The 26079-nt window shown below is 48.5% G+C and overlaps 1 protein-coding gene across 3 annotated transcripts in view; it reads left to right on the forward strand.

Moving 5' to 3' along the window:
- The window catches only part of pvrl2l (PVR cell adhesion molecule related 2 like), a 56528-nt gene that overhangs the window by 15213 nt on the left and 15236 nt on the right, over positions 1-26079 (forward strand). Inside the window, exons 1-7 of one of the 3 annotated variants that reach the window (XM_084696164.1) lie at positions 5831-5965; positions 7153-7268; positions 7729-7975; positions 8402-8695; positions 8928-9042; positions 9483-9631; positions 16139-20684. In XM_084696164.1, the coding sequence (XP_084552290.1) occupies positions 7750-7975; positions 8402-8695; positions 8928-9042; positions 9483-9631; positions 16139-16704 (1350 nt within the window). In that variant the 5' untranslated portion in view covers positions 5831-5965; positions 7153-7268; positions 7729-7749 and the 3' untranslated portion in view covers positions 16705-20684. Of the gene's footprint in view, positions 1-5830; positions 5966-7152; positions 7269-7728; positions 7976-8401; positions 8696-8927; positions 9043-9482; positions 9632-16138; positions 20685-26079 lie in introns of those variants that run through there. The other 2 variants (XM_084696162.1, XM_084696163.1) reach the window with 2 other exon arrangements.

Genomic DNA, 26079 nt, shown 5'->3' on the forward strand with positions numbered 1-26079 from the left:
GTGCAATTGAAAAAATATGCTATTGGTGTTATTGGGAGAGCTATAGTAAAGGGGGGGTGAGGTTCGGATATGGGTCTGTTTTCATGTGTGTGTGATAGCCAAAGACTGGAAGAAAGTGGGGGAGAGAGTGAGTTGGGGAGGTGGGTCAGATTTGGACAGTGTGTATGTTTTTCAGATTAATCTTCCTCAAGGACATGAAGATGTTTTGTTGTGATTGGATCCCTGGTTGAAGGTGTTAGTGATAGTCTGGGATTAGCATAGGAGAGAGATCAGAGAGAGAGAGAGAGCGGGTAGAGTGAAAAAGCGGGAGAGGGAAATAATAGAAGGGAAGAGACAGAGACAGAGAGGGACAGAGAGAGACTGAAAGAGAGAGACTGAGAGAGACAGAGAGAGAGACAGAGAGAGAGACAGACAGAGAGACAGACAGAGAGAGACAGACAGAGAGAGACAGAGAGACAGAGAGAGAGACAGAGAGAGAGACAGACAGAGAGAGAGACAGAGACAGAGACAGAGACAGAGAGAGAGACAGAGAGAGAGACAGAGAGAGAGACAGAGAGAGACAGAGAGAGACAGAGAGAGACAGAGAGAGACAGAGAGAGACAGAGAGAGACAGAGAGAGACAGTGTGCTCATTCTGAAAAGCATTTTGTAAATGCTTAACTGCACAATCGCCCACTACTTGAATATGCACACCATGGACTGGCAAAAATATTTCTGTTGATTTATACTCTTCAGAAATTCTTCAAACATTCATTTGAAAGACAGGAAAACATCTGCTCGTCAAACACTAGTTGATTAAGAATAGTGGTGTGTTTTCGACACCGATGTGAGCCAGTCCACGCGCTCCAGCACACATGCAGTGTGAGATGAACGAGCCTTCAGACACTTATTGGAAAAACAAGATTGAAAATAAGAGATAAATGTCCCATATTTCAGGCCAGGATTTATTGATCACAGGTCTGTTCTTGTCTGAGTTTGATACTCGAGAACCACAAAACCTTGGCCTTGTGATCCAAGTCCAACCAATCCTGGGTCTTCTTTATGGCGCAAGGGGTGGCGTTGTGTTTACAACGGACCAATCACATGTCTTTTTATGGAGGTGGAGGTGAAGAGAACCTCCATCCCTGTTTCGCTTCATCCCTCCATCCCTCCTGCCCTTGGGAAGCTGAGGTTTTCTGGGTGAACTGCCTCCGCTAAGCCAATCCTGTAATTAGTTTTACCTCCTGTTACGCTTCTCTCTCTTTCCCTCTCTCTCTCCATCCCCCCCCCCCCCCTCTTTTTCTCCACCATGACAGATGTGTGACGGGGATCCTAGAAATCCAGCAAATCTGGTACTGGAGGTACACACACACATATGATGAGAGTGCGAAGAGGAGAGATTTGGCTCTTTTTAATCAGTGTGTATCCTGGTGGGAAGCAGCAAGCCACCTAATTTGGAAGGCTTAGTGCCTCAAAGCCGTATGATTTCATGATCTTCACTACCTGTGTGTGTGTGTGTGTGTGTGAGTACTGGCCGCAGGATGATAACACCTAACACAGATAAGTGGAGGCAGGTCTCCTGTGCCTCTCCTCTCTCTTGCCCTGGCTGCAAGACATGCCCTTGCCAGCTGAGGTCTCTTGTGTGTTTGTGTTTGCCCTTGCTGGCTGAGCAGATCTCTCTGTCTCCATGGTAAAACCTCTGATGTCACCAAGATATGTTAGTTTCCAATCTTTATGCCTGACATGGATAGCTGTGGACAGAACATACAGGTAAAAAGAAATGACCTTTCAACAAAGGTTAGGTAATCAGATGTGTCTTTTAATGGAAGTGGGTTAAATCCCCCAATATCATTATTAATAGATATATTTTCTAGGCAACTGTTAACTTGGCAATTGCAATTTGCTAATAGCAATTGCAAATGGATAACCAGGCTTAGAGTCAACTACTAACGTAGATAATAGCTAAACTAGCTAAGCTAATTGCTAACCTAGCCAACTGCTTGCTAAACTGTCCGAAAGCTATTTGTGGAGACCGAGGATGTCAGCTGGCGCTGTATGTCCGTCCACCCTTTCACTCTCCGCCTCATGCTGCTCAGGGTTTGCAGGAGCAAATCGGATGGAGCAACATGCTCCAGAGGGAGCGAGGGCTGGAGCGAGGGCTGGAGGGCTGGAGGCATGAGTGGCTGAAGGAATGGAGTGGGGTGTGGGGGGGGGGGGGGGTCGAGCAGAGGGTTGGGCTGGGGGCGGTGGGTGCTAAAGTGCCTGGAGTGATTCACCTGCTGTTTGAATCATCGTCTGATTCCTCCCTCCACTCTTTAGCTTCACTCTAGTCTGCGTGGGAAGACAGGGATTGCATATACTGACCTGTTGGCCTAAGTAATGGGCCCATGTGTTCAAGGAAGGGGATTGCGTAATCTCAGAGCTGTTTTTTGTTCTTCCACTGAAATCCTGCTTTTACAATAAAGAGAGGAAACAGCCATTCTTCTTGTCATCCACCCTGTGTGATTAATGCTCTCTCTCCTTTCCTCTTTCTCTCTCACTCTCTCCCGAGCTCACCCCCTACAGTTTTACTGAAGTTCATAATTATTTTTCTCCATGTTTTACAGTAACATGATTAACCAACCCACTCTACCATCAGGGGGATAATCCGCACGCACGCACGCACGCACGCACAGTAATGCTGCAATGGAGTCAGGAAGTGAATAGGAGTCATGGGAAGGAACACCTGTTTGAAAAAGAATCAGGCCCTGAGAGCATCTGGAGAGTGTGAATGAACAGGAATGGAATCTGCCCTTGTTCTCTCTGGCGACAGAGAGAACGAGAGCGAAAGACTGGGCGGGGACGTAAGAAAGAGATAGTCAGTGTGGCCTGGGAGGAGATGAGAGGGATAAATAGAGGTAAAGAAAACGGGAGGAGGAGCAGTAGAGCAGAGAGGGTGGCAGAAAGACGGAGGGAAACAGATCAAATGTGTGGAGAGGCTGCGGGAGTGGATGGCTGGGCTTTGAGTAATTGTGGTGGTGTGTCTCCAGTGGGGCTGTGACATGGCATAATAGGGTAAGCCTGGGTTTCCTCCACTGCAGACAAAAGCCTTTGTCCAAATAATGTCAACTGTCAACAGACCATTTCTCATCGGTGCTTTTCTCCCTTTCTCGCCTTTTCTCTCTGCCCATGTCTTGTTTCTCCATTGATCCTGTTTTCTCTCACATCTTGTTTTTGGTCATGAATATGTTGCTCATCCCTTAGTTCTGGCCTCCGTCTCTCTTTCTCCTCCTCTTTCTCTCTGTCTCTGTCTCTTTCTCCCCCCCCCCTCTCTCTTTGTCTCCCTCTCCCTCTTTGTTAAAGTGTTTACTGAGACCATGTACACCCACCCCAGCTAGACATTAAGGATGTGTGTGTTTGTGTGTGGATGTGTGTGAGTTGCAGAAGTCTAGCTTTAATGGGCCTCAGATGAACATTGTGCGGCCCATTATGGAATAACTGGAGGCCATGGCAACACGACGACCATACTATTAAATAAATGTGGCAATGCTGTATACTTACCATCTCTCTCTCTCTCTCTCTCTCTCTCTCTCTCTCTCTCTCTCTCTCTCTCTCTCTCTCTCTCTCTCTCTCTCGCTCGCTCGCTCGCTCGCTCGCTCCCTCCCTCCCTCCCTCCCTCCCTCCCTCCCTCCCTCCCTCCCTCCCTCCCTCCCTCCCTCCCTCCCTCCCTCCCTCGCTCTCCTCTCCTCTCCTCTCCTCCCCTCCCCTCCTCTTTCCTCACTTCTCCTCCCCCATCCTGTGATAGGTCAGGTGCTGTGATAGATGTGTTGCTTGTCAATAATTTAATAAGAGGAGAGCTGTCCTGTTAAACAGAATTATGAATTATTAACCAGAGTGGAAGGAGGGACTGGGGGAGAGAGAGGAACTGAAAAGAAGGGAGGGCAGATGGAAAGTGTACACTGACAGCTTTTGTATATATGGAGGAATGATCAAATAATTGCACATTGAGACATGCACACATTAACATGCTCTCACCCAAAGTACAGGCAGGAAACGCAGGTTTTTGTAGATGGCATTTACCATAACATTTGCCGTCTGCAGGCTAATGAGGGGTGTGTGTGTGTCTTTGTGTGTGTGTGTGTGTGTGTGTTTTTTGGCATTAATTATACCTTTGCGGGGTACATCAGGGAAAACAAGATGGAACTAAGAGAGGAAGTGATTGTGTGTGTTTGTGGGAAATAGCTATAGAGATAGTGATTCTGATTGCAGAATCACCTCTTCTCATTAAGGACGAGGACTCTCTTAATGAGACGCTATGCAGAAATAGTAATCAAGTGTAACACAACAACACACACACACACAGTCAATGATGAGCTTGATGGTCGTACAATAATCTATCCATGTTCATGTTTTCTCATTGTCACCCCTTCATTCTCTCATGATTAACAGATTGCCAGACAGGTGTGCTGAGTCGAACAACACAGAAGGAGATGGGAGAAGAATTGGAGGGGGACATAGAGAGAGAGAGAGACAGAGAGGAAGTTGAGGTGGAGACAAATAGAGAGTGGTGGAGAGAGAGGGAGGGAGATGAAATGGGTAGTAGAGGTGGAGGTAGAGATGGACAGTTCCACCAGAAGCGAGGTCTTCGAGGAGGTGAGAGATTGTGCAGGGACATTAAGTGGAGACGGAGTGAGGTGTAGAGGAGATAAAAGGAGAGAGAGAGAAGAGGGTCAGGAGCAGGGGAGATGGGGAGGAGTGCTGATCAGGAGACGAGGGAGATGAAAGAGAGGGAGACGGGGACAGAGATGTGGGTGCAAAGATAGCTTTGACTGAGGAGAGAGGAAAAATTGAATGGAAAGGGTTTAGAGTAGACAGTGTGTGTGTGTCTGTGTGTGTGTGTCTGTGTGTGCTTTTGCCAGTATTATGTTAGGCCTAAGGGGTGGAGGACAGAGAGTGAATGACAGAGGGGGAGGTAGAAAGAGGCAGTTAGAGAGGGTTAGAGATGGGGATAGAGAGGGTTAGAGAGACAGGGATGGTGAATAGGCTGTCTCATACCAGCACTAGAGGCTAGTTTTAATATGGCAGAGGTGTCATCACTGCACCAACACACCACCCAGGGTTTACACGGGGGCAGAGTGTTGACCCTCTCCTGCTGAATCTCTCTCTCTCTCTCTCTCTCTCTCTCTCTCTCTCTCTCTCTCTCTCTCTCTCTCTCTCTCTCTCTTTCTCTCTCTTTTCCTCCTCTGTCTCTGTGTGTTTGTCTAATCCTGCTATCTGCTTCAACCTCATTAGTCAGGCACTCTTATTGGTAATTATGGGCTGTCTGGCTATCTGGCTGACTGGACAGCTCAGCTTATTACGCTCACAACCACCTTTTAAAAAAGTGAAACATTACACACACAATTTGACCGATTGTTTCTTTGATGAAGTTGTTAGGCCCCTGTCACACTGCTGGGGAACACACACATGCATGTAATCAGTTATTTCTCTCCGCCCCTGTGGTGAGCATGGATGATTATGAAGAGAGTGATAATGACTTCTCCCTAGCTCTGTGTCGTCACGCATGCACACACACACACACAAACACACACACACAAACACACAGACTCCATTGTCTCTCTCTTTAGGGTATGTATGCTTGTCTCTGATGAGACAATGCAAGCTAGGTTTTCCTAACACACACACAATCTCGTCCCTGAGATCCTGCTGAAACCTTCTCTCTCCTCTTTCTGGATCTCTTGTTCCTTTTCTGTCTGCTGTCTTTCGACCAACCAACCTGGCTTTATCCCCAGTAAACAGACTGAGAGGAGAGAAGAGCGGAAAGGAAGGGGGAGAAAGGAGGGGAAGAGGGTGGCTGAGAGGAGAGAGGAAGGGAAGAAGACATGGTATGAAGGGAAGAAGACATGGTAGTGAAGGAGGGCTACAGATCGGAAGGTCGTCCCCCAGTCCTCACTCCGTCACACTTCTCCGCGGAAAGAGCGGTGCACTATGAAAAGCGCCATGATTGGGTGAGTCACACGTGTGCCTGACTCCCTGTTACATGGAGAGCCAAATCTCTCTTTGAGAAAAAGAAATATGAGGTGATGAGGTTTCAGTAACCAGTGTGAGTAAGCCTAATGGACTACCCAACAGGAAGGGACAGTCTGAACGCCGTGAATCATGCTGATGGTAGTGGGGTTGGGGGTTAGGGGCGGGGGGTGACAGAGAAAGAGTGTTGTCTTAACAGTGGAGGTAAGCCTGGTTGGACAGCCCACTGTGTGCCTGCAGGGGGAATTCAGCTACAATGGCTGACTCACTCACATGTATTCCCTTTAGAGAGGAGCTCTGACACACACACACACACACACACACACACACTCACTCACTCCTGTCTTTTAGTCACCATGCTGAACAGTTCAGTGCACTCACACTAACACTCTGTCTATTAGCTGAATATTACTCTGCCCTGAGTGACTTGCAGCGTGATACGCTTATCAATCTGCTCTCTCTCTGTCTGTCTCTCTCTCTCTGTCTCTCTCTCTCTCTCTCTCTCTCTCTCTCTCTCTCTCTCTCTCTCTCTCTCTCTCTCTCTCCCTCTCTCTCTCTCTCTCTCTCTCTCTCTCTCTCTCTCTCTTCCTCTCTCTCTCTATGTCTCTCTCTCAGTCTCTCTGTCTCTGTCAGACATCTTTTCAGCCAGTGCCTCAGCCCCCAGGTTTAAAGGCCATGTTCAGGTTCTGCAGGTGTACGATGCTTGGGTAGGCATTCTCCTTGCCACTGTTCATCAGGGGCCCAGGTGAATGGACCAGGGGCATCAGGGTCCCTGTAAACTGGGTGGATGGACCCAGCAATGTTGCTGCTGGTAGCAAGCTGGCACATTGCATTGTCAATTGTTATTATGCTTGTTGGAAAGGTGGAAGAGTGCACACATTGCTGTGCGTGGGGGAGATGGCTGCTTTTGTGCACAGCTGATAGGGAGGCGTATCCAGTACTTAATTTGTTGCCAGGTGCATATTAAAAAATAGCTGATAGAATATCTCAGTACCAGTGTTATTAAGTGATGTCCACCGCGGTGTAATTGGCTGGGATTGGGCAGTTTTGACGGCTCCTTCATAGATTGCTTTTAGAAATCAAAATCTTTCTATCTGTCTCGTTCCCTGAAATACAGAAAAATAGAGAACATCACAACCCCTAACCCCTCTCTCTCTCCCCCCCCCAGCGGCGTGGTCCCAGCGTGTGAGGGTGGTGCCAGAGGTGGAAGCGTACCCCAATGAGTCTGTGGACCTCAGGTGCCAGTTCGCCCAAGGAGTATCCTCGACGACCAAGCTCACCCAGGTACCAGCAAGGGAGGGCAGCCTGTCAGTAAGACTCTGCAAGGGGGGGGAAGCCAGTCGGGATGAAATCTCAACATCTCAACCGCTGGGGCTGAGGGAATCTGGTGTAAACAGAGCGTGTGAAACCAGCTAGAGGATACTGAGTGTATAGGTCCATCACGTCCCTCGCCCCCTCCAGACGCTCTCTGCTCTGTCAAGCCCAAGGCTACATGGTGTTGTTGTCAAGCTGTTTATTTGTTAGGCGGAGAATGAGCTGAATTATTTTCGTTGGGGATTGATTTCTCGTTGACCCTGGCTTTGTGTGTGTGTGTTTGTCTGTGTAAGGGTAAACAGAGGGAGGCTATTATTTTCTGGGGTGATTTATTTGTATTTTGTTTTATGCATTTGTGTAGTGGCCAACATTGGGGAATTCAAAAGTCTAAAATCGGCGACATCTTGAATACCCCCCCCTCCTCCTCCAGGTGTCATGGATATGGGAGCCGATGGAGGGAGAGAAAAGGGAGAACATAGCTGTCTACCACCCCATCTATGGGAAATCCTTCCCAGACTCTCCATTCAGCAACCGTGTGGAGTTCCTGCCCGGCCCTCTGGAAAGCCCCTCCATCAAAGTCAACCAGCTCAAGATGGCCGACGCTGGCCGCTACACCTGCGAGTTCGCTACCTACCCCAGCGGCAATGAGCAAGGCACCACCACCCTGATCATGCTGTGTGAGTGTGCTCAGTCAGTCGGTCAGCATTTCAGTCAGTCAGTCAGTCAGTCTGTCAGGACAGGCATGTGGGTCTAATTCTGCTGTCAGAGAGACTCGGAGGATCTATGTAATAAAGTGCTTGACATGCACAGTCACGAAACACATCAGGGTGCCACTCCTCCTCTCTACCCCTCCATCTCTATCCTCTTCTTCTTCCTCCCCCACTTTTCCTCTCCCCGGCTCTCTCCATCCCCCTCTCCTGTTCTCCTCCACACCTCTCCAGACCTGTCATGGTCTCTATTAACCGTGCTGATCTCTGGAGGCCATGAGCCATGCATGGTATGCACAGCAACACACTCATTTGCTTCCTCTCTCTCTCTCTCTCTCTCTCTCTCTCTCTCTCTCTCTCTCTCTCTCTCTCTCTCTCTCTCTCTCTCTCTCTCAGCCAAGCCTAAGAACTCAGCGTCCTCGGTAACGGTGCAAGCCGGTACTAAACCGGTGGTGGTGGCCCAGTGCGCTGCAGTGGACGGTAAGCCAGCGGCGGACATCTCGTGGCACACAGCAGTGCCTGGTAACCACAGCATCACGTCCAAGGAGGCGGCCGATGGCACGGTGACTGTGAGGAGCGAGTTCCGGATGGTTCCCACCGCAGCCGACCACGGCAAGGAGCTCACCTGCGTGGTGACGCAGCGCACGCAAGACGCGCCGCAGAGCTTCCCCATGAAGCTGTCTGTGGAGTGTAAGACAACCACACACACACACACACAGATATACACACAAAGAGCACATATAGATACACACACACACGATACACACCCACGCACACACTCAGATAAATACACACAAAACCCTCATATACACGCACACACCAACAAACATACACATCAACTCACTTACAGACACACACACACACAACCAAACTAAATGTGCCATATTAACTTGCCCCCATCCTCCTCCCCCCCACCCCCCAGACCCCCCCACTGCATCCATCCAGGGCTATGATGAGAACTGGTACAGAGGCCGCAGTGAGGCCACCCTAGTGTGTGAGACCAACTCCAACCCTCCAGCCTCTGTCACTTGGACATCGTGAGTAACCCTCTGTGCATACGCTAGGGGTGGAAATCTTTTGGGATCTCATGATCCGATTCAAAATCGATTTTTTGGGGCACGAAACAAATACAAATCAATTCACAATATTTTTTTGAAATTTTTAATCCCAAATTTGTATAAATAAATTTGTATTCAAAAAAACATTACAAAAAATAATTTGGAAAAAAGCAATTTTTCACATTTGTGATGTGAATCGCTAAAAGACTGAATCGCGATTCGATTTTTCCTCCCACCCCTAGCATACACGCACACACACATACACTTGCACACAGAGACACACACTCCATTACCTTTTATCTTGCTACCTCTCCAACAGACACATACACATGAACGCACACATGTACACACACACCCATCCATGTGGTTCACACACCCTGTCGCTTCCGTCCCCTCCCCCCCCCCCCCTCCCCACCCAGCCTGTCCGGGCCCATGCCCGACACGGTGCGGATCGACGGGAACCGGTTAATTGTGCGGACGGTGGATGAGACAGTCAACACCACCTTTGTTTGCGAGGTGAAGAACCGGTTGGGCGTGGACAAGCACCAGTTAACCACTATTGTCATTGGTGAGTTACACACAGACACCAACATGCACACATACACACACACACACACACACTGGGATCAGGGCTCCACTCTCAGTCTGTCAGCTGTCTGCTGTGCTGGGTGCTGCAATGTCAGTTAGTCTGTGCTAAAGTAACACAATGGGAGTAGAACTCTGTTGGTGTGAGCCAGGTTGCCGGGATTTTTCTTTCTTTCTTTCTTTCTTTCTTTCTTTCTTTCTTTCTTTCTTTCTTTCTTTCTTTCTGTCTTTCGTTCTTTCTTTCTTTCTTTCTTTCTTTCTTTCTTTCTTCCTCTTCCTCCTTTTTTCACATGTAACATCTTTAGCATTGCTCTGTCCCTCCTCTCTTCTCCTTACTCTGGGTTTTCTAATAAAAGCCTGCTTCGTCTGCATGCACTGTCAGCTGGTTTAGTGGTGTTCGGTCTTTTCTAGTGCTTTGCTTTCTAACAGGTGTGCTGGATGATAATGTTGGGATAAAATGTAATTTGGGGTAAGAGTGATCGTCCCTGCTGGGTTAGGGGATAATACATGCAGTGGTACGTTCTCCTCCTCTGGTGTCGTGCTCCCTCTCACTGATCCAGTCCTTCACTTCTCGCTGGCCTGCTAAGGCCCCACCTCATCTTCACTACACAGTCAGGAAGTACAGTATACTACTCTGTCTACTTCACTTACACAAAGCTTACTACTCTGTCTACAGCACTTAACAGGAAGTGTACTGTTAAGGGGACCCCACTTAACAGGAAGTATACTGTTCAGGAGACCTCACTTAACAGGAGGTGTACTGTTCAGGAGACCTCACTTAACAGGAAGTGTTGTACTCAGTCTACTTGTGGGGACTACAGCAGCGTTAGTGAGAGAGTGGAGGTGTGTCGAGGCGTTCCTTACTAGGTAGTGCAAACGAGGGTGGTCGGCGGCATCACTACTTTTAGAATCCGTGGGAATCCTGACGAGAGATCTCACAATGTGTCTTTTTAGAGAACAAAGGGTCTCTGTGGGCACACACACACGCATGTACATACACACACACACATACACACACACACACACACACACACACACACAGTAGTACAGCCAGGAAATGTGTAGGAGGTGGAGAAGTGAGCCTTTCTCTGCTGCTCTTGCCAACTGTCTTATCTGAGAAGGCTGGTACTGTATCCCCCTACCACACACACACACACACACACACACACAATCATTCCTGGGACAGGCAGACAGTGTCTTATTTAGACTAACCTTGTCCTTGACAGATTGGTGATGTTTAATGACACAGTAGAGGATTGTGGTTTGGGATGCTCCATGTAGGATTGTAGCACTATGAAGTACATTGTCACTTCACACAGGCTACTGTACAATATGACCTTGAATAAATGAAACAAGTACATGGAATTTAATTTGGAAGGAACCACTGTGGAGTTCTTTCTTTGCTGTGGTGGGGATAACCCCTTTAGTTTTTGAGTGAGAACCACAACAGCACAAGCACTCACCTGTTAATTCCACTTCTAAGCCTCTTAAAACCTCCTCTGTTCTATTAAAACACAGATGAAAGTGTTGGGATGTTTATCTCTGTGTGTGTTTGTATGTATGCTTGTGTGTGTGTGTGTGTTAAGTACTTGGCTGTTTGTGATGGTAAAGAGCGTTGACAGAGTTGTGGAGTTCTAAAGTGTGAAATAGTGTTACTCTTCGGTTGGAGAGGAGATGAGCGAGTAGTATGGGAGGGGAGGCGACAGCATGGGGCATGACTTTCTCTCCCTCTCCAGGGCTCTGAGGGCAGGGCCAGGTCGACATGCCAGCTGGAGCTGTACACAGAGGGAGTTGGGTGGTGGAGAGAGGGAGAGAGACAGAAAAGGAGAGAGAGGAGGAGAGAAAGAGAAATGTCCTCTGTAACTGTCTGCGATGACTCAGGTGTTGTATTCAAAGGGAGGGGGCGGTGAGCCTCCCTCCCTCCCTCCCTCCCTCCCTCCCTCCCTCCCTCCCTCCCTCCCTCCCTCCCTCCCTCCCTCCCTCCCTCCCTCCCTCCCTCCCTCCCTCCCTCCCTCCCTCCCTCCCTCCCTCCCTCCCTCCCTCCCTCCCTCCCTCCCTCCCTCCCTCCCTCCCTCCCTCCCTCCCTCCCTCCCTCCCTCCGGTTCCTCTCTTCCCAGTCCAGCTGGCCCCGGGGCTGTGCTCCATTGTCACTGCCCACTGGACCTGTACAGAGCACACTGGCCAATGGCACATGCACTTCCTGTATTGCCGGGGGCCAGCCAGCCAACCAAAGCCCCCAGGGTGGCCCAGAGAGCTGACAGAGAATCAAGGTCTGGATCTAGCTGATTTAGGGGCTGAGTCGAATAGAGTTGTAGCAGGCTCCAGCCTGTAGAGTCAGATGGCTCTCTTGCCTGGTTACAGCCTTGAGTGGAGCGAGGAGAAGAAGCAGTGTATTTCTGGTGAAGCCTCTCTGCAGAGAGAACAGAGTCTCTACTTTACATGTACAGAATGATGCAAGGGTATGTGATGTTCCAGTCATGGTTCTGCCTTCCGTCTGTGAGGTATCTCTATGTCATGGTCGGTTGAAACCATGAAAGATCGATGCGAGTCGAGCGCTACCTGGCACAAAGCTGAGGACTGTGTGTGTGTGTGTGCAGTAGAGTGTGGGAATTTTTTGGGGGGGCTGAACATGTAACTATTTTACAGTGGAGCTAGGTTGTGAGAGTTCAGGTGCCAAGTGTGGCTGAGCTGGATTCAGTTTGGAGGCCAGAACCTCCCTCTCCATCTACACATCTCTCTTTGCTCTGCCTGTTTGACATTCAAAGAGCATTGGAAAGACATGTCTACTAGGTGTGTGTGTGTGGGAGTGTGTGATCACCTACTCTGTCGTGTGGTGGACAGGACCATGACTACAACATTACGTACAGACAGACAAACGCTCTTCCTAATGGTTTTTCATTTCTTCAGTTTTGGAACTGTGATCGTTTTCCCTGCCTGGCAGGCATGCCCTGACTCATATTAGTGTGTGTGTGTGCTGCTCCAGATTTTTATCCTGGAGGTCATGAAGCCACCTTTCAATTAGCCAGAAGGGGTGTTATGGGTTAGGTTGTGTTATAGGTTATCTGCAGGAGGGAGAGTTGAGAATGGGGGAGAATGGGGAGGAGGTGGGAGATGCAGGGGGGGTGGTGGTGGTGGTGGTGGTGGTGGTGGTGGTGGGGGGGGGTATAGAGGGCTGGAGAGAGCTTGTAAGCCAGTTGTAATCCTCCAGGACCTGAATTGTTTTAGCTTTCCCCTCCTTTCTCCTTTGTTCCCCCGATCCTCCTCTCTCCCCCGCGTCAGGCCTCTCTCTCTGCTCTGTTCTGACAGAATAAAGCTGATCCCCAATCTCTTACCTCTCTTTGTCCCCACCTCCCTTCTCTCTCCCTTTCTTATCCTCTCCCCCACTCGCTCATTTGTCTCTTTGCATATTCACCCTATTTCTGTCTGTCTCCATCCCTCCATTAATCCACCCCACTCTTCTGTGGCCCCATTTTGTAGTCCACCCCCCCCCCCCCCCCCCCACCACAAACTGGCCCAGTTACAGGAGGGGAGGAAAGAGAACTGGTAAAGAGGGAGAGAGACAGAATAGGCGAAAAGGAGCATGGAAAAAGAGGGAGGGAGGCCTCTCCTCTCCTTTCTCCTCTCTCGGTAGCCTACGTCTGGATCCAATCAGCTGTGCCGATGTGCTCCAGTTGACTTTCCCTGAGAAGCCAGTGCTGGCTGGCAGGCTAGCCCAGCGTGATGGCTCAGTAGCAGGAGAGCACTCAGACAGGCTGAGACCCACACGGGCATACTGCACCAGCTTTAGACACTTCATTAACAAGGGCGTGCGTGGGGGAGCCCTTAGGTAGAAGGTGGGAGGTAGCTAACATTGACACGTTTGGAGTTCTTAAGGTACACAAGCGATATGTTTGCAGATAGCAGAGTGTATGTTGGATTCGAAATAAGGTTTCACTTTTGAAACACATTGTAAAATTCAGTTATCGTTCGTCCCAGTCATGCCGTGGGCGGATTTGTTTCGAGTTCATGACAGCACAGAGGTGCTTCTCATGACGGGGGCAGTAACTGGGTTTTTTGGTGAACTGGCTTGCAGAGCTCCAGCTCTGAGGTTTGACATTCTTGTGGTGTTGTGTCAGAGAGGGAGGCGGCCAAGCCTGGATCTGGTCTTCATCCTTCACACACACACACACATGCACGCATGCACAAACAAACATGCATATACACACATATGCACACACAAAGACATACTGTATACAGAAATGCACACATGCATGCCCACATACTGTACACACAGGCACATCAACTTATTAAAACACTCAAACACATGCAGATGCAAACAGATTGTGTGTGTGCGTGTGTGTGTGTTAGTGTTGTGACTCAAAGCAGGGGTTGTCACCAGGGGATCCCTCACTTCTGTAGGGGGTCTGGAATGGAAGAGCTCAATTATTGAAGAAAGAGGGAAGCAAAGCTCTGTATGTGTGTGTGTGTTTATTAGGTCTACGGTGGATGGGTACGGAATTAGATGTAAAAGATAGCACTGAATGAAATACCAGGAAATGCTTTTCATGCATTTATTGTGTGCGTGCGTGCGTGTGAGAATCTGTATATGCATTAGTTCAATCACATCTGCTTGCTCTCAGACAAACTTCCAGTAACCACTTTGTATCTCAGGAAAAGAGGATGAAATTGACAGAAAGAGAGAGGTTTTTTTTTCTTCTCTTCTGTGGTGTGTGAGTGGTAGTGTTTTTTTCATCTGGTTTCCTGCATGACTGAATGGTGGGGGGAATTGAGAATGATTTCAGGAAATGTCGCTCCCGAGGGGATAGACCTGAATGAGGCGTGATTGAGGATTGATATCGTCATGGTAACACAAGGTGGTTGCGCGATTGTGTGTGTGGGAGGGGGAAGAATGATGTGGAGGTAACTGGCTGTAACAGCTATTGAGTTGATTCTATGGGCCTGCAGACACCAGGATGTTGGCAAAACTATTCCTCCTCACCGTCCTTCTCACCTCATTCCTCCTCACCCTCCTTCTCACCTCATTCCTCCTCACCCTCCTTCTCACCTCATTCCTCCTCACCCTCCTTTTCACCTCATTCCTCCTCACCCTCCTTCTCACCTCATTCCTCCTCACCCTCCTTTTCTCCTCATTCCTCCTCACCGTCCTTCTCACCTCATTCCTCCTCACCCTCCTTCTCACCTCATTCCTCCTCACCCTCCTTCTCACCTCATTCCTCCTCACCCTCCTTTTCTCCTCATTCCTCCTCACCCTCCTTCTCACCTCATTCCTCCTCACCCTCCTTCTCACCTCATTCCTCCTCACCCTCCTTTTCTCCTCATTCCTCCTCACCCTCCTTTTCTCCTCATTCCTCCATCCCTGACCTCAGTGTCTCGATTCATCCCCTGTCTAAAATCTCACTCACCTAATTGCAGCTGAGATGGTTGTTCATTTGTCTGTGTGTGTGTTCGTGCTTGGCCTTGAATCTCTTCACATGACAGTGATTTAGGCAGTGATATAAGCCCCCTGTGTTCTGTCATTTTTATCACCCTATGGTGTTCATTTAGAGATGATCACTCTCCTCTCTCTTACCCTACCCCTCTCGTCCCATCCCTCCTTCCCTCTCTCCTTCCCCCTCCTCTCATCCCATGATATGCACGACAATCCCTCCAGGCCCGCTGTCTCATCCATTTGGCCCTGTGTGTTTGTGGGTCCTGTGTGTGTGTGTGTGTGTGTGTGTGTGGGGGTCCCGTGTGTGTCCAGATTGGAGTGGCTCAAGCAATGTGTATTGGATGTGTTCCTGGGTTACAGCAGGACAGCAGCTTAACTAACTGACCAATTTAGACCATGGGGTGAGGAGTGGGAAGGGGCTGGAGGGCTAGAAGGGGATGAGGGCGGTGTTGGTAGCTACCGTTTGCTCAGTACGCAGACGACTGTGTGTTCTCCATGCATGACTACCATGCTGTAGTTCTAACAAAAGTGGTATAGTCACACCTTAACTCACCTAGATCTATCTACCTCTCTCCTTATCTCTGTCCATTCATCTGCTCGCCTGTCTGTCCCTCTGTATTTCACACCGTCTGGTCCCAGCCTAGACTTGGTCACATGGGCAGGAAACCTATTACTCTCCTATTTCTGTTTCAAACTCAACTGAAACAAAATTGGACAAAATGGCAAACTTGGCTCACACCAAACCTAGGAGTGTACAAGGGACCGTAGAGCTGGGCGCACAAAAGGGGGGGTTGGCTTCAAAAACTGGCAACCCAGCTGGGGGGAGGAGCCTTGACCCCATTAAAAAAACAACAACTGAAAACGTTGACATCACTGACGTCACAGACTGATGACATCATCTCACTGCACCCTCAAGAACTACAACAGTACTGCTCCCACTGCTGCTGTGGAGTGCCAACTAAAACCAAACGACCACCCCCCATTCTCCCTCCTCCCATTTGTTGTCTCTTCCCCCCTTCCTCACCCCCCTCCCCCTTCCCCACCCCCCCACCCCCACTGCAGAGCCCTCGGTGAACCCGTCCAGTGCAGGGGTGGTGGCTGGGGCCATCATTTTCAGCCTCCTTGCCCTCCTATTGGTCGGTGCTCTCATCGGCTTCCTCATCAACCGTAGCCGTCGGCAACGGCGTGCTGGGGGAGGTTACCCTGGCAATGGCGACTTGGCAGGCGGAGGCTACGGCAACAAGGCTCGTCTCTTTGGCTCTGGCAAAAATGGAGGGGCGGGGCCTAACAACAACGGCCCAATTTATACATACCGGGAGAACCAGCTTGGGGCGCTAGGAGATAAGGCTAGCAACTACCGCACAACAGGTACTGGAACCGACCCCGCCCCATCGGCCCACAACATTCTTCTCAGCAGCGAGCTGGACGAGGTGGAAAGGAGGAAGTTCAATCATTGCCTCGACGACAGCCTGGAGGAGGAGGAGGAACGCTACGACAGCTTTGGTGTCAACATGGCGACGGCCTATCACATCGGGCGGGGTGACGAGGAGATGGCCGTTTACCTAGACGACGACATGGAATCTCAGAGGGACGGCTCTGTCATATCCCGGACGGCCATCTATGTGTGATCAGGCCACCAGGGAACGAGAGAGAGGACCCGCAACACTGCCTTCTACCCTAAAGCTCCACTATCTAGCTCTGTCTGCTGCTGCATCTCCATCCATCCTCCCTCCATCCTGCACTACGCAGACTTTCACCACACTCATCACGCTTTTCCACGAACAAGAAAACGAGACAGTAAAAAGATAAGTTGTTCATCTTAAAACACTGACTGATGATGGAGGGATGGAGGTCGTATGTATCAATGCACTGAAGGTCTGCACTGATTTAGATGAGGCAAAAAGTGATGAAAACACAGAAGAAGAAAGAAACGGACTGTCATGTCATTGTTGTACAGTGCTGCTCACCACCAGAAATGACCTCCGGCTGCTTCTCTGGCTGAACAATGCGGTCGGACATGATGTTTGGTGGTGTGACGGTGTGGACATGTTTGACTCGTCATGGAGACGGAACATGGGGACATCGTAGCCTTGGTTACTGCTTCAAGACTTACTGTTCTTCTCCTCCCGTGGTAGAAGGCGGGATGGAGACACATTTCCGAGCGCGCGCACACATACACACACACACAATCAGACAGATAATCTTCAAGATCTTTCTTCATCCTGACCAAGGAGTAGAGGGGGGTTCAGATACAAGTGATCAAAGTTGTGTGTGTATCTCTACCTGTCTGTCTGTCTTGTCTATTCTCGGAGAGATGTTGTGTAACCGTGTTGTATCATCACAGATTTTTCAGCACCCTCAAGGCGGAGAGGGTGGGTGGGGTGGCAGTGCAAATCTACATTTACTGTCAATGAGTCATAAAATAGATATGATGAACATGTGTTGTCAGTCTCACAGAGTGTGTCTCCCACTCCATTTCACAAATGCAGCACATATCAATCTCGCTCTCTGTTCCATCAGATTTCTGTATTTAGTTTCAGTATCATACTGTGTGATGGGATGGGTGATATTTAGGTTGGGAAGGTGGGGCAGGCCAAATAAATTCCTTTATCCACACGGCCAAATAGCCAGCCAGACAGTCAGCCAGTTTGACAGTCAGCCAGGTAGACAGTCAGCCAGGTAGACAGTCAGCCAGGTAGACAGTCAGCCAGGTAGACAGTCAGCCAGGTAGACAGTCAGCCAGGTAGACAGTCAGCCAGGTAGACAGTCAGGGGAATACCCCCTATCCACATGCTGAGTGAGTCGGCTCCTGTAACAAAGCCTGACATCTGCCCGGCGACAGGCGACACCTAGTTGCCGGCTAGACAGACACTGGATGTCTTGTCAGTCCCGCTAATTAAAGCAGAAAGTCTATAGCACCTCTATTCCGCCCCTGATTACCAGCTACAGTAGCTAGTGGATCAATCAAGCACCACACTATAGCTCTCTTTCTAATGAAAATACATGTATTTTAAACTCCCAAAACCCAGTGAACTGGCAGGATCGTAGATATTTTCTTATTCCCCCTCTACCCTCCTCTATTAAATAATGGATTCTCAATACAAGCCATTCTGGATGGAATTTTTAATTCAGAAACTGGGATGAGAGTGTGCTGAGTGATCTGGGGAGGGTGGCTGGGAAGAATGCAGGTACTGGATAATGCTCATATTGAACTCTCCTGATGAAACTAGCTAAGCCTCGGAATTCGACGTCAGCTACACCACACACACGCACACACACACACCTACACACACCTACACACACCTACACACACACACGCACACACACACCTACACACACACATACACACACAAGGAGGACTGCAACCTGGAACACTAACAAAGTGGGAGCTCCAGATAAGGCTTGTTGGGTGTTAGTGTAGAAAAGGCTGATAGCCACCTAGTTGGCTACGCTAATCCGTCTGGAGACCCAGTATTTTTAGCTGTGGAATGAACACATCGTTACCCTATTAAAAGCACATTGAATATGCCTTCTCAGTATGTGTATGGGCGTGGTTAATGTGTGCATGTGTCTGTGTGAGGGTCATTTGTATGCATCTTTGGTAACGTGTGTGCGTGTGTGTTTGTTAATGTGTGTGTGGTAATGTGTGTGTGTGTGTGCGTGTGTGTAAGGGTTATCTTGGTACATGTGTTAGGGAACCATTAGGGCTAAGCCTGCCTGCATATGAGTTTTAGATTGTGGGAGTCTGCAGACTTGACACGCTGCCAGACATGGAAAGAGGTTAAGGGCCTGATTCACCCCACAGTGTATTCTGCTGCCGGATTAGCAATGTTCACTTTAGAGAATCGTCCGTGTGTGTGCGAGAGTGTGTGTTTTCACAGAGCAGATTTAGGTTGCTCAGATTTGTATATGAGTGTGTGCGGACAGCCCACCCCATGCTGATTCCCGGTGCATTAGGCGAACATTATGCGAAGTAACTTATCATAATGTCCTCCATATGCATGTCTGAGGCCTATCATTACAGGATATGTGACTCACTCATCACTCGTCACTTGCCCAGCATGCCCTGCTGGGGCAGACCCAGGACACAGAGAACAAGGTGCACACATACACACACACACACACACACCCAGACACACAGCTGAATTTCAAATACCGTTGACAATACGGTAAGCCTCATTCAGACTTTGGAATTCTTGAGTTTTACGATCTCGGAATCCCATAATCTTAGAATGTGTTCTGTTCCACATTCCACGGGTTCTGTCTGTGAATAGAGTCTTGCAAAATGTGGACATGGAATGTGGAGCACAGTGTTTTGAAGCCCCTCAGAATACAGTATAGTCAGAAGGACACAATAATATCACAACGCCATCATCTGTGTTGGCCATCCAGGCTGTCAGTGTAACTAACATGGCCCCTACTGGTCTTGCTTGTCGTTGGTTGATATCAAAATCAGATCACTTGAACACTTAATTGCATTATCACAGTTTGTGTGTTCCATATGATGTTTGTAAGACCAGGTATTGATTCATACTTTTATTACTGAGTGATGAAAGTGATGTTTTAACGTGAGGTGTTGGTTGTGTGTAAACTGGGATGTACAGTAGGCTGTCTATCTAAGATAATTATGGAAGTGTGTATTTATCTACAAGAGTCCCTGTGAAAGATAAGATGTTATTTATTAGTGATGTAAATAGCAGTGAAATTGTCAATTAACACACACATCAAAATAAGTTTTCTTTCAACTTGTCATCTCTTTCTCTCTCTGTCCTCCTCTTGCCACCTCTCCATCTCCATCTCTCCCTCCTTTTCACTCCTTACATCTCTCCTCGCCTTCCTCTCTTTCTCACTCTTTCCCTTTCTCTCTCTCCCTCTCTCGTTCCCTCCCTCCCCCTGCTCTCCATCTGTTATTAAGATGAAAGAGCGAGTGAGCCGGACTCTGCAGGGTTTTAAAAGCCCTGTGATCCCTCCTCCAGCAGACACGGAGCACATTTGATGTTATGTTATTGAGGGAAGGGTGATGGTGCTGCTTGTTACGACCATGTCAGAATAATACAGAGCATTTTTTCGGCCACACACTTCCCAGCCACGGCCCACGGACGTTTCTTTTTAAAAACCCTAACTGGGTCACGACATCTCCGTAAATTCTTGTCCGGTTTTAATCTCAAGACAACCAAACAAAGCCTTAAATGTCCTTCTCCTGCTCCTCTTGTTTCTCCTGGTTGTACATAGTATAAATAAATCATCGCGCAGCACCACTAATGTATGTGGACACATGCAGGCTCGAAGCTCTGTGCCTGCCAGGGGCAGCTTGCTGAATGAAAACGCATTGTGGCTATTGTTCTTTCTTGTTTTAATTTCGTTGTTTTTTTTCACAATGTTGACAAAAATGTACGCTACAATGATATTAAAATGGTTCTGTTCAGAGCTGGGCCAGCTGACACTGTTCCGCTCTCTGTCACTGTCGTTTTACCGCGGGTTTAAATGTGCTGTGGCTCACCGTTGCCGTGGTGTTTTCGGTTGAAATATGTCGCCCGGGCTTCTTTCTGTCACATTATTTTTGTATTCTGGTGTTCATATTAAAGTGTGATGGGTTTATAAATATGAATAGCCTCATCTAAGATATTCTGTGTCTCAAGGGAATATTTTTTTCAACTGCGATTTTAAGTGTTTCAAGATGTTTCTCTTTTAACTACACATTCATACATCTGAATATTTATTATAGTAAATATCTATTTTTGAATGAGTTAATAATCCATATATAGACCCACCGCAGTATCGTTATCTACAGTAGATGTCCACCAGTCTGACATTTCCACTTTATAGAAACCTTTTGGGTCCAGCTGGGTCTCAATTACTTAGTTTGACTGTATAAAATACACTGAACCCAGAGCATGGTTTCTCCCTGTACTGCTCAGTTGGTCGCACAGTGCATAAAGTCCATTGATTCTGATGTTTAATTCCCATGGGTGCCCCGCGAACATCCCTGAAAAATATATAATATACCCGCTCTAGTTTTTTGAGCATGTGCTGTTAGACTGTGTAGAGCTAAGTAGATAGATACAGTGCCGTGCCACACTTACATACCTAGACTATCAGTATGTGAAACAGACAGAGCTGGAGAGAGAGTGTTTTACTGTGTCGAGTCCTCTCTCGTCCCACTCCTGTCGCCTTGACTACGCCTCAGTGCTGCACTTTGTCATCCTCGCTCTCATCTGTGGGTTTGATTGCTCATGACTGCGAGTCCCGGACGTATCGCCGGCGGGTTGAGTTTGGTGAACAAGAACAGACAGTCTACCAGGTGGGTAGAAAGCGAGAGAGAGCAAGAATGAAAGAGTGATAGAATGTGAGAGGAAAGCAAGACAAAAATAAATATGTAAAGATTGAAGAGCTCAAGACCAGGAATCCTGAAAGATTCAGTTGACCTAAAGGATAAATCAGGTGTTTGCAGATGAGGAGGGATAATCGCATCCTGCTCTCGTTGTTCCCCAAGCACGAAACAGACCCCACTCAGCAACAGAACAGTGGATCTGAGAGACCAAACACATTCGTTTTCCCTGTATTTAGAGAGTTGGGAGGGTGAGAGAGGAAAGGGTGAGAGATAGAAAATGACAGTACAGAAGACAGGCATTATGTGGTATTTGAACCACCCAACTAGGCAAACGTGATTCAACCCCATCTGGATCTCCCCAAGACAGGCAAGACACCAAACCACCCCTTCTACATGTATTTACAACACAGAACAATCAGCCTGGCAACTGAAGCGTTCTGCTTCACCAGACTACCCACCACCTTCTGTACGCATGTGCCTCCCTGTGTGACAGGTAGAGCGTATCTAGGTCGAGCCATTGGAAGGTGAAGAATTGTGACAGGTTTCGACAATTTGTATAGTCTTACCTCAGCCCATCACAGCAGAGCGATGGCAATTTGCTGCGTCTGCGCTGAGGCCTGGACCCATCTGGCGTCTAACGACTTTACCGCCTCTCACGGATACTGTTTCCTGTGTTTTTGCATCGCAGAAGAGTCACGGAAATTATTTGTTGTTATCTAGACCTGTGCGTTTGTGTGTCTGTGTGTGCTCTTGACTGTCAGATAAAAGCTTTTTTGATTGTTTTTTACATTCAGAGGTCAGTTGGCTGAGTGGCATTTGACAAATCAGAAGACCAATTCAGTATGTAATTCTTGTGATTTAATATATACAGTTTCCTTGTTGAAGAAACCACGCAACACACTCCCAAAGTCAAATGCAGAGTGTTAATAATTTGAACCAGAATTGCAGGCTTCCCATTTGTAATATTTATTTGTTCTATTCATTGTGCAATGCCAGTGTTTTTAAAACCCATCTCCAGCAATCTAACATGTTTGTTTTTTTGCTGACCTGTAAATGTTGTTTAAACTTGGACTCAGTTTCTATTGTATCTAGCTCACCTCCATAGAAGCCAAACCCTGAGGCTGTCTGCAGGACCTGATAGCCCTGTGTGTGTGTGTGTGTGTGTGTGTGTGCGTGTGTGTGCTTATCTGCCTTACTACCCTCCCCACTATTGACAGGCCCCTAATGGCCATGTCTGTCTTGGTTTAATGGACAGGCAGTAGTGTGGACGCCCTCAGGGGTCCTCCAGTACGGATGTGTGTCAAGCCCTTGGGCCTCCTTTTCTCCTCTTCACTCCTCTTCTCTCCTGTCCATCACCTCCTGTCCACTTCTCCTTCTCGTCCTCTCCCCCTGCTCTCCTCTCCTGTCTACCACCCCCTCTCCTCCTCCTCGTCCTCTCTCTCAGCTCTCCTCAGTCCGAATGGATTGACACAGATGGATGGTCAAAGGCCTAGGGCAGCTTGGGCACTCTCCTGGTTGTCCTCAGACTGACTGGCAAGCTGGGGGTGATGGAGGTTAGGAGGGGAAGGGGGGAGGGATGGGATCTCCTGGCTTCTCTCCAGTGTCTGGATTGAGACAGAGACTGGGACAAGCAACATACCTTACATCCTTTGTCTCTTTCCCTGCCTCTGCCTCTACCCATGCTTCTGCCTCTATACCTGCTTCTGCCGCCACACCTGGTTCAGCATCTATCCCTCCTTCTATCCCTCCTTCTATCCCTCCTTCTATCCCTCCTTCTATCCTTCCTTCTATCCCTCCTTCTATCCCTCCTTCTATCCCTCCTTCTAACCCTCCTTCTATCCCTCCTTCTATCCCTCCTTCTATCCCTCCTTCTATCCCTCCTTCTAACCCTCCTTCTAACCCTCCTTCTATCCCTCCTTCTATCCCTCCTTCTATCCCTCCTTCTAACCCTCATTCTATCCCTCCTTCTATCCCTCCTTCTATCCCTCCTTCTATCCCTCCTTCTATCCCTCCTATCCCTGCTTCTATCCCTGCCTTCGTTTCCGCCTCTGCTCAAGACGCGCTTAATGCGTCACAGAACCTTTGAAACAGTCTTCAACTTTAATGAGGCAATTCTTTTTTTCCTTACTGAGCCTGTGATCCTCTCTCTCCTTTCTCACAAAGGTGAGGTGTGAAGGTGTGACCACAGGATGGAGATATTTACAGTACAGATGTGTGGAGATGTATTTATTTTCCAGACAGCTTCTCTTGTCTACCTCGTTAGCTTCCTCCCGGGCTCAGAAACACATGACTCCACAGAGCAGCCCTATTCCAGAGGCTTTTCTCCTCCTCTGGATAATTATACAACCAGTTCTTATTTCTGCTGATGGTCCTCCCATGGCTTCAGCCTCAGCCGTGTGTTATGTGTCCTACAGTGAATGTTTCTGTCCCGAGGTTATATCATTCTTTTTTTTATATATATTGTTATTTCCCGTTGTAATGCAGGATCCCGTGTCTGTCTTTGAACAGCTATTAGCTCTCATCATTTATTCAGCGAGCTATTTCTGTTATCTCTCCACATGCACGTACTCTCACACACACGCACACTTAACGCATACGCCCAAACCTACTGGCGTGTGTGCATTTCGACACACAGTAAGTTGGTAAGGAGAGACGAGGAGAGTTAACATCATTCTCAGAGTGTGTGTATGTGTGAGGAAGGGGTAATTTGGGTTCTAAGAATAGATGTGCAAGACGTAATTGATTTTGATGCAATGTGGAGGGTGTGTGTGTGTGTGTGTGTTTATTTGTGCAAGTCTGTGTGTGTTTGTGTGTGTGTATCTGTGTGTTGTTTGTGCGTCTGGCTCCAGGCGTCCAGAGCAACGCACAGTGTAGTAATCCATCAGTTCCCAACACACTGCTCCCACTCGGGGCTCTCTGCTTCTGGAAGTTACTGCCTGGCCAGGAGACAGAGAGATAGCAGGAAAAAAGAGACTGAACGTGACGCATGCCAGCGTGCTGGGATGGATTGAGAGAATTCTCTTTATGCTGCTCTTCATCTTTGCAGAGAGAATCAACAAAAGAACACAAATGGGAACTGTAGAAGAAGTTTGTGTGTGTGTGCTGTGTGGTTGTGTGTGAGAGAGGGAGAAAGAGAGATTGGACATCTTTGTGTGTGTGTGTGTGAACGTGGGTGTTTGTACTGTAATCTACAGTAGGTGGGTATGCAGCTGAAAAGCCTTTGTACTGTACTGCATTGAAATCAATATGATCTTTTGGGGTTGTCTAAGGCTTTCTCCTGCCCACAACCTCACCATGTCTACTTCTGCTTGAGAGAAGAGATGGCAAAGAAAGAAGATCGGGAAACAGGAAGAGTGGAAAGGGAGGGTGAGACGCGGTATAAAGAGACAGAGAGAGATATAGATTTATCTCTCCATTTCACGGCGGCAGAGAGCCGGCCTTCTCTTCTCCTCAACTCATCCCTCTCACATATCTGTCTCATCTCGTTCTCCGGCAATCTCTTCACCTGCCGTCCTCCCGTCCTGCTCCACACGCCCACCATCACCCCCTCTCGTCTGTCCTCGCCATCCATCAGTTCCACCTACACACCCCCTCCACTCACTCTCTTGCTCTGGCCACAAGTTGGCTTCTTTTTTATTCCATCTCCATCACTTCCTCCCCCGTCTTTCTCCTTTTGGAGAGTTGGTGACAGAGGCTTCTCCATGTCTCCATCCCTCAAACCCTGGTCTGACCCACTTTCCCTTAATCTCCCTCTGTCCTTCCACCTCTCTCCCTCCCCCCTTCCCCACACCTTTCATCTCCCTAACAGATTGACAGAGTGATAGATCATGTCTTGTGGCCAGGAAGGTATGCAGGGCAGATCTTCACCAGACCTATCACTTTCATTTCTCCTCTCATCCCAGCATATCAGACGTGTCCCTGCTATAACGGAGGGTTCGTATCCTGTTACACACCTCCACTAATCCCTCGCTCCATCTGTCTTTAGCACTCCGTCAAATACAGACACACACACACATACACACAGATGCTGAGCGCACACACATGCTGCACACACATATTCTCCCTCTTTCAGAGTCTTAGTTGTCAGTGGGTTGATTTTGTTTCTGTTCATGCCTCCCTCGATGATATACACACACACACACTCTTGTCCCTTTTAGCGTACATCAGTTAGTTAACAGAGCTTAGCTAATCCAATAGAGACTACACGGTTCAGCTTCCTACCCTTCTCAGGGGTCTCCTTCTCAGCACACGTGGCCACATCATCCCTCTCTTCACCTCCCCACACATCATCCCTCTCTTCACCTCCCCACACATCATCCCTCTCTTCACCTCCCCACACATCATCCCTCTCTTCACCTCCCCACACATCATGCTTCTCTTCACCTCCCCACACATCATCCCTCTCTTCACCTCCCCACACATCATGCTTCTCTTCACCTCCCCACACATCATCCCTCTCTTCACCTCCCCACACATCATCCTTCTCTTCACCTCCCCACACATCATGCTTCTCTTCACCTCCCCACACATCATCCTTCTCTTCACCTCCCCACACATCATGCTTCTCTTCACCTCCCCACACATCATGCTTCTCTTCACCTCCCCACACATCATCCTTCTCTTCACCTCCCCACACATCATGCTTCTCTTCACCTCCCCACACATCATGCTT

Source organism: Hypomesus nipponensis, chromosome 4 (assembly GCF_054491055.1).
Source record: "Hypomesus nipponensis isolate SF chromosome 4, ASM5449105v1, whole genome shotgun sequence".
In the NCBI taxonomy this organism is placed as follows: domain Eukaryota; kingdom Metazoa; phylum Chordata; class Actinopteri; order Osmeriformes; family Osmeridae; genus Hypomesus; species Hypomesus nipponensis.